We start from the raw sequence: 15,319 nt of genomic DNA, 5'->3' as shown, positions 1-15,319 counted from the left end.
GTGGTGTTTTTTTGTAATATCACAGCACATAAAGCAACATCAACCACTAATTAACAAGAGGAAAAAAGCAAAATATTTGCACAAAAAACAGCAGTATAATACAATAATCCAATGATCTAAGGCTTGGGAAGTATGCAATGAAATGAAATGATCTGCATTTATATAGCGCTTTTCAAGTCAATGAAGACTTCTCAAAGCGCTTTACAATGTGCTTCACATTTACCCATTCACACACACACTCACACAGCAATAGCGGCCGTGCAGCCATGCAAGGCGCTAACCTGCTTATTGAGGGCATTAGGGGTTCAGTGCCTTACCCAAGGACACTTTGACATGTAACACAGAGGAGCCGGGATTCGAACTGTGATCTCTTGATCCCAAGACGAGCGCTCTACCTCCTGAGCTACTGCCGCAATCAGGATACAAAGAAATGTAATTTCATATCGTTACAGTTACATAAAAAAGAAAAGGTATATTTAGTAAAAAATTGGATTACTTTGCAGGATTACTATTATTGCTAAAAGCATTTGTATGTGCCACAATATTGAACTCCAGTGCTTAGGTTTAACTCTTTATTTTATTTGAGTTTTCCTCTCTACTGAACAAAAAGTAACTGCCTTCTATAGCATTGATTTTCAACCACTGTGCCGCAGCACACTACTGTGCCGTGAGAGATTATCCAATGTCACTTTTTAAAATTTTAAATTTGATAAAACACTTGTGAATCATTTTCCGCAAATATTATGTCATTGTCAAGTGTCTGTGCTGTATAAACTGGGGGTATTATAAATTGTCACGTGGCGTGGTGGAGTGGAGTGGGTGACCGGACCAGAACGGAGGCAGGAGGCAGGAAGGGAGAACTCATATGCGTTGACGATCATAAGTTTTATTTAACAAAATAAAAGTCGCCCAATACTCCGGGACCAAAACAGAACAATACAGAGTTCCTCCGGCACGAACTCAACAGGACAAGGCATAACAGACGGAAAATGTTTAAACCTAAAACAGGACAAGGCATAACAGACCTGGGATTGTGTAATGAGCCAGCGCCCGCCAAACCCAAAATCCAGCCTTAAATAGCAGACCAGCAATCAGCTGATCTGCTGCAGCTGAGTTCGGGGGCGCGGCAGACTGGTAGCCATGGCGACCGTGACAATAAATTATATTTGTCAGAAACTAGAAACGGTGACAGGACCGACTTGCGTTCATTTTCTCAGCTTTATTTAGAAGGAGGAAAAGGTTTGCACCCACGATCCGGTGATCGTTGGTCACGGGTAGCAGATCGCTCGGAACGCAGAAGTGGCACTTCCGTGTCGAGCGAAGGCAGTGTCGAGAGCGGGGGAAGAACAGGTCGATGCCGGGGACAGAGGAGCAGAAACGTAATCGAGTTCAGAAAAGGGGTCGGAGCCGCGAGTCGAACAGAAATCAGGACAGGACAGAGTCAGGGTCGAAAGGGCTTGCCTCGCGTGGGCTGAGGTTTGCAGACGGACTGACAATGGGTGACAGGAAGACGGGGGTGTGAAAAGAGATGAGCACCCAATCAGCGTCTGGGGCAGTTGGCGCCAAAGGAGCAGACTCGCATCAGTAATCACGACAAAATTTCATGTCATTTTATAACATTTTTGGTTAGTGGTGTGCCACAAAATGTTTCCAATGTAAAAAACATGCCCTGGCTCAAAAAAGGTTGAAAAAAGCTGTTCTAAAGCTTATGGATGACCTATATTTCCTGTTGACAATATCTGTGTATTATTTGTTATTGCAACATCCATTACAGCCTGGTGATCCTAGAAGGGGGATTACCTCATGTGCGGTCCCTTCTCAAGGTTTCTTTATCTTCCTCATGTTGAGGTTTTTGAGTTTTTCCTGGCTCTCATATAGGTTTTAGATCAGGGGATGGTGTCATAATAGTCTGTGGTTTGCAATAATCTGTGGTCTGTGCAGGCCTTTGTGATTAAGTACTATACAAATAAACATGACTTGACATGACAACAACGATTATATAAGATTCATGTATTTTAAAAATGATCTTTTGTTGGCTAATACCAACATTTTGTGGATTTATTTAGTTGGTTGCACAATAAAGAACTCTATATAGTTGCACTTTTTAGTGGGAGTACAATGTTGGCAAAAAGAATGATTGTTACATTCTATTAAGAGGGATCAAAGAGACTCCAAAAACATGTACTTTGTTCTTATTATTTATTTTTTTACCCTTTTGTTTTTGTTTCTTTTTTCCGAGCTATTTACTTCTTTTCTCTTGCCTTTTTCTTATTCGGGCTCTAGTTTCCTTTATTTCTTTTATTTCTCCTGTTTTTTCATTTTTTCCCCCGAGCTCGTTACTTCTTTTTTCTTGCTTTTTTTCCTTCCCCCCTGCTTTGATCTTTTTTTCCCCCTGTTTTTCTATCTTAGTTTTTTTCTTTTCTTTTTCTTTTCAACCGCTTGAAGGTGTCCCCTGACCACTGCACAACAATAGCTGGGATGGGCTCTAGCACCCCCGCCACCCTACTCAGGATAAGAGGTGCAGATAATAGATGAAGGCAACAAAAACATTCTGAAGAGCAGTTTGGGTGATGAAAGAGCCAGCTCTTTTGTGTGCTGAGCCGAAAGAGCCGCTTCTCTAAAAAAGATGGAAACTTGCACAGCAATAAAGTAGATCTGAAATCTGAAATCTGAAATCTGAACATTGGCGTAGTCTTGGAGGCAAAAGGGTCACATAGCTACATTGTCTAACTGTGATGGCGACACTTGTCTCTCTATATTTGAATGTCTTAATGATAAAGAAATAATACAATCACAATATTTTTTTTCAAAAAAGCAAACTCCTTCAACTCCCATAACTTTGCTTAAGTAACTGCACACGCGCAGCTTAGAGGGAACATTTGGTCTATACCCTGGCATATTATCCATAAAGTTTGACGAGCGGAGTGATGACAAGGTCAAAGGTAACATGAGAGCCACGGCTGCAGCTTATAACCTTCTCCGTATATCGCAACGTGGTAGGCGGTCACGCTCGCAACATGGCAGGCGCCAAAACATTTGGTCTCAACTTACATCAGCTCCGTCTTGTGGATGTCCGCAATCCGCCTCTCCAGTTTCTCAGAGTGTTTTGGAAAGAACTGAAACTTGGAGCTGTAGCCTTCAGGGTGTTTCCCAGGGTCGTAATCACCAATTTCAGCTAGAAAATCCAAATGATCAAATACTCATGATTTTGTAGGAATAAAGCCAATATGTTACCTTGTAAGATATAGGCGGCCAAGAGAGCCGCGTCCGAGGTCTTGCACAGAAGGCGGCCGTGGTAGAGGTCCCGCTTTACCTGCAGGAAGACCAGATACCTGCAGCATGGAAGAAGAAAGGCTATTGAGCCAGTGTTAGTAATATCGCCGGTATAAATGACCGTTTTCAGTAACAGTCATCTAACTAATATTTTCTTCTGCCGTTACTGTTAAAAATGGTGCATTACGTACGTTTATGTATGTTTTTGTGCATGCCCTTGTATCTTTTGAGCATGTTTACGTATGTTTATGTGCTTGTTTACATACGTTTTGAGTATTAACATACGTTTTGGTTTGATTGTAAGTGTGTTTGATGTGTTTTTGTACGTTTTGTGCGTGTTTACGATAGTTCGTTTGTTTACGTATGTTTTTTCTTTTTATGTATATTTTGTGCGTATTAATGTTCGTTTTATGTGTTGACATACGTTTTGTTTGTTTACTTACGTTTAATGTGTTTACATACATTTTGTGCATGTTTACGTATGATTTTGTGCGCGTTTACGTACATTATTCTGGTGCCTGCAAACGTTTTTGTGCGTGTTAACATTTATTTTGTGCGTGTTCATGTACATGCTGATTGTTATTTTATCAAATTGTTTACTGTTCATTTATTTTGGACTTCAAGTCTAGGATAAATCTGTTGCCGGTGAGGTGCAAACATTATGAGTTTCTATAACACAACCACCTCTCTGTTCTTCTCTATTAAACTGCCTCGAATACTGCTCAGAAAACTTAAAATTATTTGGCATACAACAACTTACATTTGAAATAACTAATAATTACTTTCCTTGGTAACTAGTAACTTTTACTTTAGCACAATTTAGTTAAACACTTTTTAGAAGAAGTAGTGAGTAACTATAACTAATTACTTAATTAGTAAAGTCTTAATTTAAAGTCACATCCCCAACACTGTATTTGGCATGTACATTTTGACAATCCTCGATATTAAAAATCTCTTTGAAGTCACACATAAAATGTAGCTTTCAATCATACATCCATATAATTGTCATGTTATTATACTTTATGATGAGTGTGTCAGCACAATATCTAGCCCACCAAACACAGAAGAACCTAAAAAATAGAGTGTTTCTTATGGACGAAGCAGACGGTCACAAAAATGAAGGAAAAGGTGAAAGTACTTTGTTTCTTTGTTGTGTTTTGTTCAGGACTGCTGTCTTTTGGTTTGTTAATCACTTTCCTGTTACAGTCCCCTTGATGAACATTAGTGGGCCGAGTCCCCTGTGTCACATTTGCAGGTCGTTATTGTCATCAGCGGAGGTATTCACGCTCGATTGTTGCCTTTGTTTTATATTCTGCAGCAGTCAACAATCATCACCCAGTTTTCCAGATAAAAATGTAATGTTCTAAGTTTTTTTTTATTGCAAAAGTTCTAGCCGGGCTTTCCATCAACCTATCTTTGTTGTAGATCAAGGGTCTCCAACCTTCTTCAAGCTGAGAGCTAGTTTTTGCTACTCATGAGTGCAAAAGGCACCCATTTTAAAATACATTTTTAGAATCAACTTTTAACTTGCATTACATATTATGTTTGTACAATGGTATTACCAGGTTAGTTATTGAAAATAACAAGAAGAAAAAGAGAAAAGCATACCTGTCAACCTGTTCGTTTTACTATGCATTTTAAGACGTGTACGACGTACAAGAAAATCTGTACGGAAAAACGCAAATTTGTCAATTATGGGTACCATCCAGTATACACCGACTATGGCGAAACGGCAAATCAATCAAGTCAAACGAGTTTGCCGCGGTAGCCTCCATCTCGGTATGTTTTTTTTCGTTGTCCAGCATGGTCGCCATGACAACCAGCTGGCCCCGCCCCTTGGCACCGGCTGTAACAGATTGTCTAAATTGCGTGTGTGCTTCTTAAGGGCGGGTTTTGGGGACTGCCGGTTGCTGGATCATTGCATTAGTCTGTTCTGTTTTGCTCTGTTCTGTTTTGTTTGATTCGAGGAAGACCTGTCATGCCCGTTTGTCTGAGTTAGTAACGTTAAGCCTGTTTGTGAATATTACCCAGTCTGAATTTCTGATTGCCTGTAAGTCTGTTTTTGTTTTGTTTTTGTCCCTGCGTGTTGGACAACTTTTATTTAGAAAATAAAAGTAACTAATCGTTACGCAACTGAGTTCACACTTCCTGCCTCCCGGTCCGGTTCCCTGACAGTTGCAAACTAAGCAAGCGATTTGATGGTACTGTGCGCATGCGTCTGCCGCCTGGGGATTTCCCATCATGCATCATTCCGAAAAAAAAATCTGGTGTAAGATTATATTGTTTTTTGTAAGGGAAAATACGACAGTTTGTACAGGCATGGAGCCGTGGAGGTTGACAGGTATGGAAAAGGAAAAAGAGACATAGAAATACAGATAGAAAAAAAGAAAGGGAAAGACAGAGTGAAAAAAGAGAGAAAGAAAGGGAGAAAGAGACAAAGGGAAAGGGAGAAAAAAACAGAAATAGAAATAAATAAATTAAGATAAAAATAAAGTGAAAGAAAGACAGAAATATAAAAAGGAAGATGAAAAGAGAAAGAAGGAGATAAATAAAGAAGAGAAAGACAGACAGATAGACAGACAGACCGAGAAAGAAAAAGTAAGAAAGAAAGACACAGATAGAGAGCGAGAAAGAGAGAGATAGTAACAGCGAGAGAGCAGACAAACAGACAAAGAAGAAGAAAGAGAGAAAAAGGGCAAAAGAGAGAGAGGGAAAACAAGAGGAAAAGAAAGAAGGAAAAGGAGGGAGAAAGAAAAAGCAAGACAAAGAGAGGAAAATAGATCAGTAAAAATTAGGGTTAAAAAGACTTTTTACTAGAGAATCACAATGACTGGTGGGGTATTTTCAGAACTGGTCCTTAGGAACTTCAGCTGTCCTCAGAGGGCCCCCAGATATCTGCAGACACCCGGTTGGAGATCAATGGTCTGCATCCACCAGGCTGCGGACTAGGCCGTGGGTCGTTTAGTACCAGGCCGTACAGAAAGAGAGTGCTTCCACATTTATCGTAAGAAAGCAATTGAGAGAGCCACTGGCTAGCTGTGCGCTAGCATTGGTTGTCCTTGAATCTAGCCATGTCTTTGCGATGATTAAAATACAAGAGTACTGAATATAGCTGTTTCCCACGAGTTGTAGCTCCAGATGATCCATTTAATGGATAATGAATCTGGCATCTGGCTCTGCAGGGGTAGCTTGTGAGGGTTTTTAGCTTAGCCGTAGCAGAAGGTTGACCCTACAGCCACGCTATTGCTTTCCCGGAGGTGATAACAACTACCGGAGCACCCGCTCGTAACCGACAATCAGTGCTCTTCTGACTTTCCTTAAAGTATGATTTAATTGATACATTTATTTTGAATAAACGAGCCGCTACAAACTAGCGGTCGCTATTCTTCACAGTTTGTGTGATTCCGAGGTGCTGACTGCGCAAGCCCACCACAGCTGTTTGACTGACAGCCTATTACCCACACAATACATACACATACAACCTACCCTGTGCAGCACTTGCTATATGCTTTCTGTGAACACAATGCACAACACATTGATATCAAAGAAAATAAAGTCCATTCAATTCAAAATCCGCTATTGATGAACCAGCGACAACCAAAGCGCAAAGTAGCGAGGGGTCTCTGTATTTCTGTGATTCCCAGTACTGAAGGGGAATTTCAACTCCAGGGATGTTTGCAGCTTCAATATACAGTGCTTTCTAGTGAAGGGGAATCCGTTTCTTCTCTGCTTTTATTTCAAGCGACACTCAAACCTAGCGAATCATTTTCTGAATCAGTCATGTGATAAACCCGCATCACGGGGCTTCACGCGAACGTTACTCGGCACAGGCAAAGGGAATCGACCCGAGAAACACTTTACATCACGTCATTATTAGGCCCCTGAGATCACTCAATTTATTTTATTGTAGTACATTGAAGGGGAGAAAAGTGCTCCTGTTTTTCGTGATTTTTAGTGATCTTAGCCCAGTTTTGCTAAAACCAAAATCAGAAGCTATTGATGGTGCCCGAATAATATTGGCTTCTTTCATTTAGGAAGGGAGTTCGTCTTTTGTGCCAATTGGAATAATAGATTATTGACAGAGCCATAACAAAAGAATGCTATAGATATATGATCATTTTCTAAAATGTGTGTTAGCTTTTTAGCAGGCCCTTTAGGTTCACAGGATCACTGGTTCTTAACTGGTCTGGATTCATGACCCAACATTCCACCCTAATCACAAGCTGTGAATCAATTTAAGAAAACAGTTCCACTTCTCAAATATATCTAATGAAATGATTGTGCAGTTTGAAGGAGGGACAGTAGAATTCACAGTCTATACTCGTATATAAACCTAGACCTCTTAGAAATTAACCCCTAAAATTGCTTTAAAATAGCCACATCCCAAAAGAAAGTCAAACTATTAATAAAGCATACCTAACCATCAATACTTTACGATTATGTAGTTAATCAAGTATAATATACTGGGAAAAAGCTAAAAATACAACATTTTTTAACCATTACTGAATCCTCCAGCAGCGCTTCAATGGCAGACACTTGTATACCATTTTCATATTTAGCAATCGCTTTCCTTCGTGGATTCGTCGGTTGATGTTAATGTTTTCCACCTTTCTTTCCTTTTTTGGGGCCCATTATTACGGGCAGGAAAAGGAAACCAGAAAAAGCACAATAAAATGAGATGTTGCTCTCAAGCACACCGATTGACTGAACATGAAGTAGAGATTGAGCAGGGCATTATCGCTATCTACTGTTAAAGAGTGTTGTTGATCATGTCATGATTTCTGATTCGGGGCACCTGCGAATGCCCCATTGGTGCCAGCAGCCCTGATCGCTGATTGGTTCCCTGACTCTTTTTAAACCCCCGTCTTCCAAGAGGAAGCTGTCAGACCGTCTGCGAACCTATGCTTTTAGCTAGGCAAGCTCTGTACTATCCGACATTCTCCTGCCCTGTTTTCTCCTCCCTGATACCTGTTGCTGACCTGTTTCTGGACTCGTTACTGCCTTTGCTCCTCCGTCCCGGCCATCGACCTGTTTTCCCGCTGCCTACGACTACCCTCGCTCGACACGTAAGTGCCACTTCCGCGTTCCTGCCATCAGCTACCCGTGACCGCCGATCATCGGATCGTGGAAACGAACGCTATTGGGTCCTGTCTCCGTTTCTGTGTTGTGACATCAATTGTTTCTTCTCCTTCTGAGCTTTATTTTGGCAACTGAAAACTGGCCCGCGACCCACTTTTGGGTCGCAAGCCACCAATTGAGAAACAATGAATTAGACTATATGCGTCATTTTAAAAATTTTCAACATTTCATCTGTTCTATCCTCGGCTTGAAGTTTCATTTTTTGAATTGGCTCTTTCATCCGCTTGACTTTGTAAATCATTTTGATTTGCTTTATTGTTAATACTTTGTCACATTGCATTATTGTAAATTCGTGCGCGCTTGCTTGGGTGGTTGGCGCAAAAACCCCGCGATCCATAAGTCCAGGGTTCAATTCCAGCTTCCCGGATTCTCTGTGCGGAGTTCTCATGTTCTCGCTGTGCCTGCATGGGTTTCCTCTGGGCACTCCGGTTTCCTCTCACATTCCAAAAACATACATGTCAGGTTAATTGGCTGGTCCAAATTGTCCCAAGAAATGAATGAACCTATGAGTGTTGTGTTTTCTAGTACTGAAGAGTGCTTGAATTTTGAGTTAAGTCAAGTCATTTTTATTTGTATAGCCCTTAATCACAAATTGTCCCAAAGGGCTGCACAGACCACATGCTTTGGCAAACTACAGACTATTATTACACTGTCTAATCCAAAACCTCTGTTAGGTGCTTGTAAATGCTTGACATTCTTGCCATATTTCTCAACAAGTCCGTTTAAAAATGACGCCAACATCTTGTTGTCATATTTAGCGTTATCGCCCCCCTACAGTTATGTCAAAGTGTCCTTGGGCAAGACACTGAATCCCTAATGCCCCCAATAAGCAGGTAGGCGCCTTGCATGGCTGACTCCCTATTGGTGTGTGAGTGTGTGTGTGAATGGGTAAGTGTGAAGCACATTGGAAAGCGCTTTGGGAGGTCTTCATTGACTTGAAAAGCGCTACATAAATGCAGACCATTTACCATTTTGTCTGTCTCTGTGTGCCATGTTACTGACTGGCAAGCAGTTCAGGGTGTCCCCTGCCCACTGCCTGGAGATGACTGGGATGGGCTCCTGCACCTCCTAGACCCTAGTGAGGATAAGCGGCACAAAAATGGATAGACAGGCTTGCTTGCTGGATTTTTATAATAAAAAGTGTTTCTTCAACCAATGGACTTGAAAAAACATGCTGTACAGCTTTACACGGATGTCCAATGGGAAACAGCTCATTAAAACTGTGCTTCTTCTCGCAAGAGGTCATAAAAAGCGCGTTATAAGCCTTTTCACTTGACAGTGCCTTACGTTTTTTTAATTGTTTTTGCAGGCTTTTATTGGTGTCACAGAACTCCATAGATTTTATCCCCTGTTTTCTCCTTTAAAGCAGCTGTGAGAATTGTGTGAGATTTATTTGAAAGAGGACTGTGGGAGAATTTGAAGAGAAGAGGGGCTCTCTGATCTAGGGAGCGACGATTCGAGCTCAGAGGCTACGACCATCGTTTGTTAAATAGTCAAGAAGGCCTCACACGTGAAAGATTTTATATTTTATACGGTTAAATACAAATTACATTTAATGCAAAAGATATTCACTGAGTGGGCTTCAGGTCGCGCCGTTCCAAGTGTGGAGTGTTTTGGCTGGGGAATTCTGATAACAGGGTGCTGACGAAGGACGTCAAGCATTATTTTGATAAACGCTTGGTGTTGTTTTGAGTTTCTTCAGACATCAAGGAGACGAGGTGGAGCCCACGTGGGGAGTCTCTGGCGCGGCCCATGGGAGGAGCCGACACGCCAGCTTGGGAGAAAGGCGTGGGCAGAGGAAGAACTTCGGAAGATCGCAGAATGAGAGGGACGAACGAGAAATGGAGGCTCGACGAAGAGCGACAATAATTCGGCTAATTCGTTAGAATTCACTTAGTTTATTATTTAAGAAATTAAATCTGGCCCTGTGTGAAAATGCCGGTGTCTTGTCCGTCTTTTCACAAAAAGAAACGAGCATGCATTGTTAGGTGGTGTTTAGTTATCGGAGTCAGATAACTAATTCGAACAATTTGGTAAACGATACATTTTAATAGTTTAATTCCTAACACATGGGGCACCAAATAACTGACATCATAGAGTTTCTTTTGTTGTTTTTGTGGGAGAAATTACAAAGTTGATATTTGGCGATACACTAACATGGTGAGTGTCTGATGGTCTAACCTATAGATGTGTTTCGCCATTCCGTGGTTTTGTTTAGGTTAACAAACAATATCTAAAAGAAGTGAAAAAAATGTTTAGTTGTGTTTGTATTATGGTTTCCAAAAATCAGAAATCAGCAAATTTTGAAAAGGCCATGATAAACTCTCCCAAAAGGCCCCAACATCTCTGGAGCCGCATAAAAAGAAAAGCCTTTTACAAACTGATTTTTAACTTTGTAAGAAAAAGGGAAATCATACATCAAATATATTCATTTAGGGCAGCACAGCAGCGCAGTGGTTAAAGCGTGTGCAGCACAGTTCTGAGGTCATGGGATCGAAACCTCCTGTGTGGAGTTTGCATGTTCTTCCCGTGCTTGCGTGGGTTTCCTCCGGGCACTCTGGTTTCCTCCCACATTCCAAAAACATGTATGTCAGGTTAATTGGCCGGTCCAAATTGTCCCTGGGTGTAAATGAGCATGTGAACTATATGTCCCTGTGTGCCCTGTGACTGGCTGCCAACCAGGTCAGGGTGTCCCCTGCCCACTGCCCGAAGATGGCTGGGATGGGCTCCAGCACCACCGCGACCCTACTGAGAATAAGCGGTGTAGATGATAGATAATGGAAGCATTCATTTGAGATGTAATATTTTTATAAACATTTTGATGAGATGAGTAAAACGTTAAGAATTTTGAGGATGTAGCACGCCACCATTCTCCAGAGAGCGCATCAACTGGAGGACCCCACACCGGTTCCACATTACCCGCACTTGACTCTAATCAAGAACACACTATGGAATATGCCGACAGCAAAAGCTATCAGATCGTTGTTTTCCCTGATCTACAACATGAAAGTACATGGCGTCAATCTGTGCTGGACTTCTTGAACTTTGACTGTATGATTGAAAATGGTTTTATCTTCCCTTCCACGTACGAAGCGCCTTTCAGTCATTCCCATTGCCCCAAAGTAAATTGTAGTCAGTTCGCTCGTGTGTCTGCGCTTGGGTCTGCCTAACCCAAAGGTAACACCTTGTTTGTCATGTTGTCTTTTGAAGGAAAATAGGTATAAATACTCCTGTCCCATTTTCAAAATAACTTTGTTTTTTTACCATATCACTTGAATATGCAACTAACACCTACTATAAAAGATGCATTAGACGTCTGTCCCTGTGTGCCCTGCGATTGGCTGGCAACCAAGTTCAGGGTGTCCCCTGCCCACTGGCCGATGATTGCTGGGATGGGCTCCAGCACCCCCGCGACCATACTGAGGATAAGCGGTGTAGCTAATGAGATGAGTATATATATGTGATTTCAAACACAGTAGACCCCCAGGATACAATGATACTCGAGTTACGGTACGAACCCAAGATAAAAAGGTTAAGATAACAAAATATTATATAGTACTACTTGTAAGAGGTAAATACTTGTAAGTAGTATTTACTATATTCGATACTATATACAAATTTTAAAGTGTCTATTTGTCATGTGGTTAGAATATTTCTTTGCTTTAATTGGCTCCTTATTCTCGATTGGTTACAAACATGTAACTTCGCGAGGGTAGATATTTTTCTGCCTTTTTCCTATTTCTAGATGATCACAAGCTACCTTTCTCCCTTTAGTACACTGCAAAACTTGGGAGCCACTCACGAAGCAACTATAGTAGAATTTATTTTTATCCCTCCTTTCTTTTTTCCCTATTTTCTTTCTCTCTCTTTCTCTCTCTCTCACTGTTTCATCCTTTCACTTTTGTTCTTTCTTCATTCATTTTTCTTTCTTGCTCTTTTCATTTTTTCTCTCTTTTTACAACTTTCTGTCTTTCTTCTCTTTTTTTCAAATCATCTCTCTCTCCCTCTTTTTTCTGTTTCCCTCTCTTTTTTCACTTTCTCTATTTTGCTTACTGAACTGACAACCCAAAGCACTCGTAGTGAATGTACTGCTTGCAGTGGCTACATTGAATCATCGCTCCATGGTCCACAGTACCGCAAAAACACAACTTAGAGACTGCCTTTCGAGGTGCCATACCGCTGTATCCACGTGCTGTCCGTGTCACCTGTTCCGTCATCCTTCTTTTTTCTCACTTTCACTCTCTTTTTCTCTCTCCCTTTCTTTCCCCCTCTCTTTGCCATGCTCACTCTTTTTCTATCTTTCTCGCTTTCTTTTTCCCTTCTTTCCTTATTTTGATCTTTATCACTTTCTTCCTCTTTAATCTATTTCTCTTACTTTTTCCATCTCTTTCTCTTTTTTATTTTTATTCCCTTTCTCTGATTTTTTCTCTCTCTCTCTATTTTACCCTTTCCTACTTTTTCTCACTCTCTCTTTCTTACTCTCTTTTCCCCTATCTTTTTCTAATGCTCTCTCTTTTTCTCTCTCTTTATTTCTCTGTCTTTTTCTCTTCTCATTCTTTGAATCTTTCTCTCTATTTATCTCACGTCCCGTCTTTAATTATTTTTCTCTTTCTGTCTCTTTATTACTAGTATTCTCTTATTCTTTCTCTTTGTCACTCCCTTTTTCACACTTTCTCTCTATTTCTCTCATTCTTTTTATCCTTTTTCTGTCTTTGCTCTTCGCTTACCTTTGCTCTCCTACTCTGTCTCCCTTGTCTCTTTCTCTTTTTATCCCTCTTGCTTTTTATCTCTCTTTCCATTTTGTGTACTAGCACCCACTGTGATAGTTTATTTTTTCCGGCATGTGGCCCCCAGCTAAAAGGAGTTTGACACCCCTGCACTAGAGGGTGCCAAATGGGTTCGGAATTGGACACACCTGTCCCTAATTACCCCAAGTCTTTCTAAGCACATTTTGGACGGAGCCCGTTGACAAGTTATCATCCATTTTCCCACTATCAAGATCACCATCACCTTCTGCAGTTCTGTCCTGATTTGTGAGGTTGATTTTTGTCTTCTGGTTCCAAGTTTTATTGTTAGTTTTTTTTTTACCATTTGTTTGTTGATTCTGATTAAATACCATCATTTTCCCAGCACCTTGCTTCACTTTCTGCTTCCCCGCGATTGGGTCCACTGCAAAATCATGAGAAAATTACTTTAAAGTGGATTGGAGCAAAGCTCCGCCGCTGGACGGAAGCAGCCAGGCGAGAAGATGCCGCATCCTTGTGGTTCAATTGTGCAGTCATGTAAGAAAAAAAAAATCGAGCTACCGTGCAAAACTTGTCATCTGGTCACGTCTTACCTAGTAATTTCCTCCCGGAGGGCGGCAGGGTCAGGTGGGTAGAACTTGACACGCAAGCACATCGTAAAAGGAGGCTGAGCTGGGAAAGCAACATATAAAAATAAATATGCATGACTTTAGAGACGTTTTTTTTTAGTCAGCAAAAATAACAACAAATTGGCAGAAAAAGAATCTTATTTTAAAGGGACAATACGTATTATTAAGCGCCTCCTGGTGGTATACAAAACCTCACATGAAAAAAAAAACATATAAATGTGAACAATACGCTAAATTACATGGTTTATCATATGAACATGAACTTTTTTTAGTGAAAGGTCAAAATGTGTATTTACTTGACATAACATGAGCATCACCTGAAAGCAGGTAACAATAATGTCATCTGGCTGCTAAGAGTACCCAGAAATATCCAAAACTAAATAATTAAAATGAAAAATGGTGGTCAAGTCACATTTATTTGTATAGTCCTTAATCAAAAAATGTCTCAAAGGACTGTGCAGGCCACAATTACACCATCCCCAGATCTGAGACCAGCATGTGGGCAGAGAAAAACTCAAAAACCTTAGCATGAGGAAAATAAGAAACCTTAAGAAGGGGCCACACAAGTGGTGAATCCCCCTACCGGGATAACCATTCTCAAAAATACTCAAAACTAATGAATAACATAGGAAACGTGTAAAATTGTCACTTTAAGTCTCTGTAGTTTATGCTTTGTAGCACTCTTTATAGGTTACACAATAGCAGTGTTTTTAAGTGATTGTTCGAAACCCAAAATCGAGAGTCAAATCCATTTTCAGATGCTCATGGACCCCGCCAAAATAAAGCTAAAAAGAAGGAAAAAACAGAGGATCAATCATACTCCATAACAGTAGACGCCCTGCTCAATTAGTCTATCTGCACGTTTTGAGAGGGACCACATATCCTTTTACTGAGATTTTGTTGGTTTTATTTCCTTTTTCTAATAATGGCTCCTAAGAGAGTTTGTGTTAAGGGGAGGGAAAAGTAGAAAACAGTGAAAACAAAAATTAAGTCGAAGAAGAAAAGGATTGCTAAATAACAAAATGGTGTATAAGAGTCTGCCATCTATCCAGAGAGAAATAAAATTAATTACTGGCTGGGAGTTGCGGTTGGACCCAAAGGCTTACATAATAGGAATTTTGCCAGAAGAATTACTATCTGGTCAACAGAAATATATACTAAGGGTAATGCTTCTGGTAGCAAAGAAAATGATCACAGTGTCCTGGCTGAAACCACAACCTCCTGACATAAAACAATGGAGAGACAAATTAAAGCAAATGTACATTATTGAAAAAAAAAAAAAATAATAATAATAATAATAATAATAATTTCCTTGTATTGTCATTCTGTGTAACAATGTACACAGAACGAAATGTCGATTGCACCTGACCCGTTATAGCGAGCCGATGCAGCCGCAGCCAACAGAGGGCGCCGCCGACCACTTTTTAAGTCTTAGGAATGACTCGGCCGGGGCGCGAACCACCGACCTCCCAGTCTCAAAGCGGGCGCCTTACCATCTAGGCACTGCAAGACTTCAACTGAAACTTGACCAAT

The 15,319-nt window shown here is 40.7% G+C and overlaps 1 protein-coding gene across 1 annotated transcript in view; it reads right to left on the bottom strand.

Annotated features, from left to right (window-relative positions):
- The window catches only part of LOC148367686 (FERM domain-containing protein 5-like), a 75,617-nt gene that overhangs the window by 13,325 nt on the left and 46,973 nt on the right, over nucleotides 1-15,319 (bottom strand). The window contains exons 4-6 of the mRNA XM_088333294.1: nucleotides 13,751-13,829; nucleotides 3,235-3,332; nucleotides 3,052-3,175 (exon numbers count right to left, since the gene is read on the bottom strand). Of these exons, the coding sequence (XP_088189420.1) occupies nucleotides 3,052-3,175; nucleotides 3,235-3,332; nucleotides 13,751-13,829 (301 nt within the window). The remainder of the gene's footprint in view (nucleotides 1-3,051; nucleotides 3,176-3,234; nucleotides 3,333-13,750; nucleotides 13,830-15,319) is intronic.

This window comes from Urocampus carinirostris, chromosome 4, assembly GCF_059441175.1.
Source record: "Urocampus carinirostris isolate Australia breed hairy pipefish chromosome 4, RoL_Ucar_1.0, whole genome shotgun sequence".
Taxonomy (NCBI): Eukaryota; Metazoa; Chordata; class Actinopteri; order Syngnathiformes; family Syngnathidae; genus Urocampus; species Urocampus carinirostris.
This window is presented reverse-complemented; position numbering and strand designations above follow the sequence as displayed.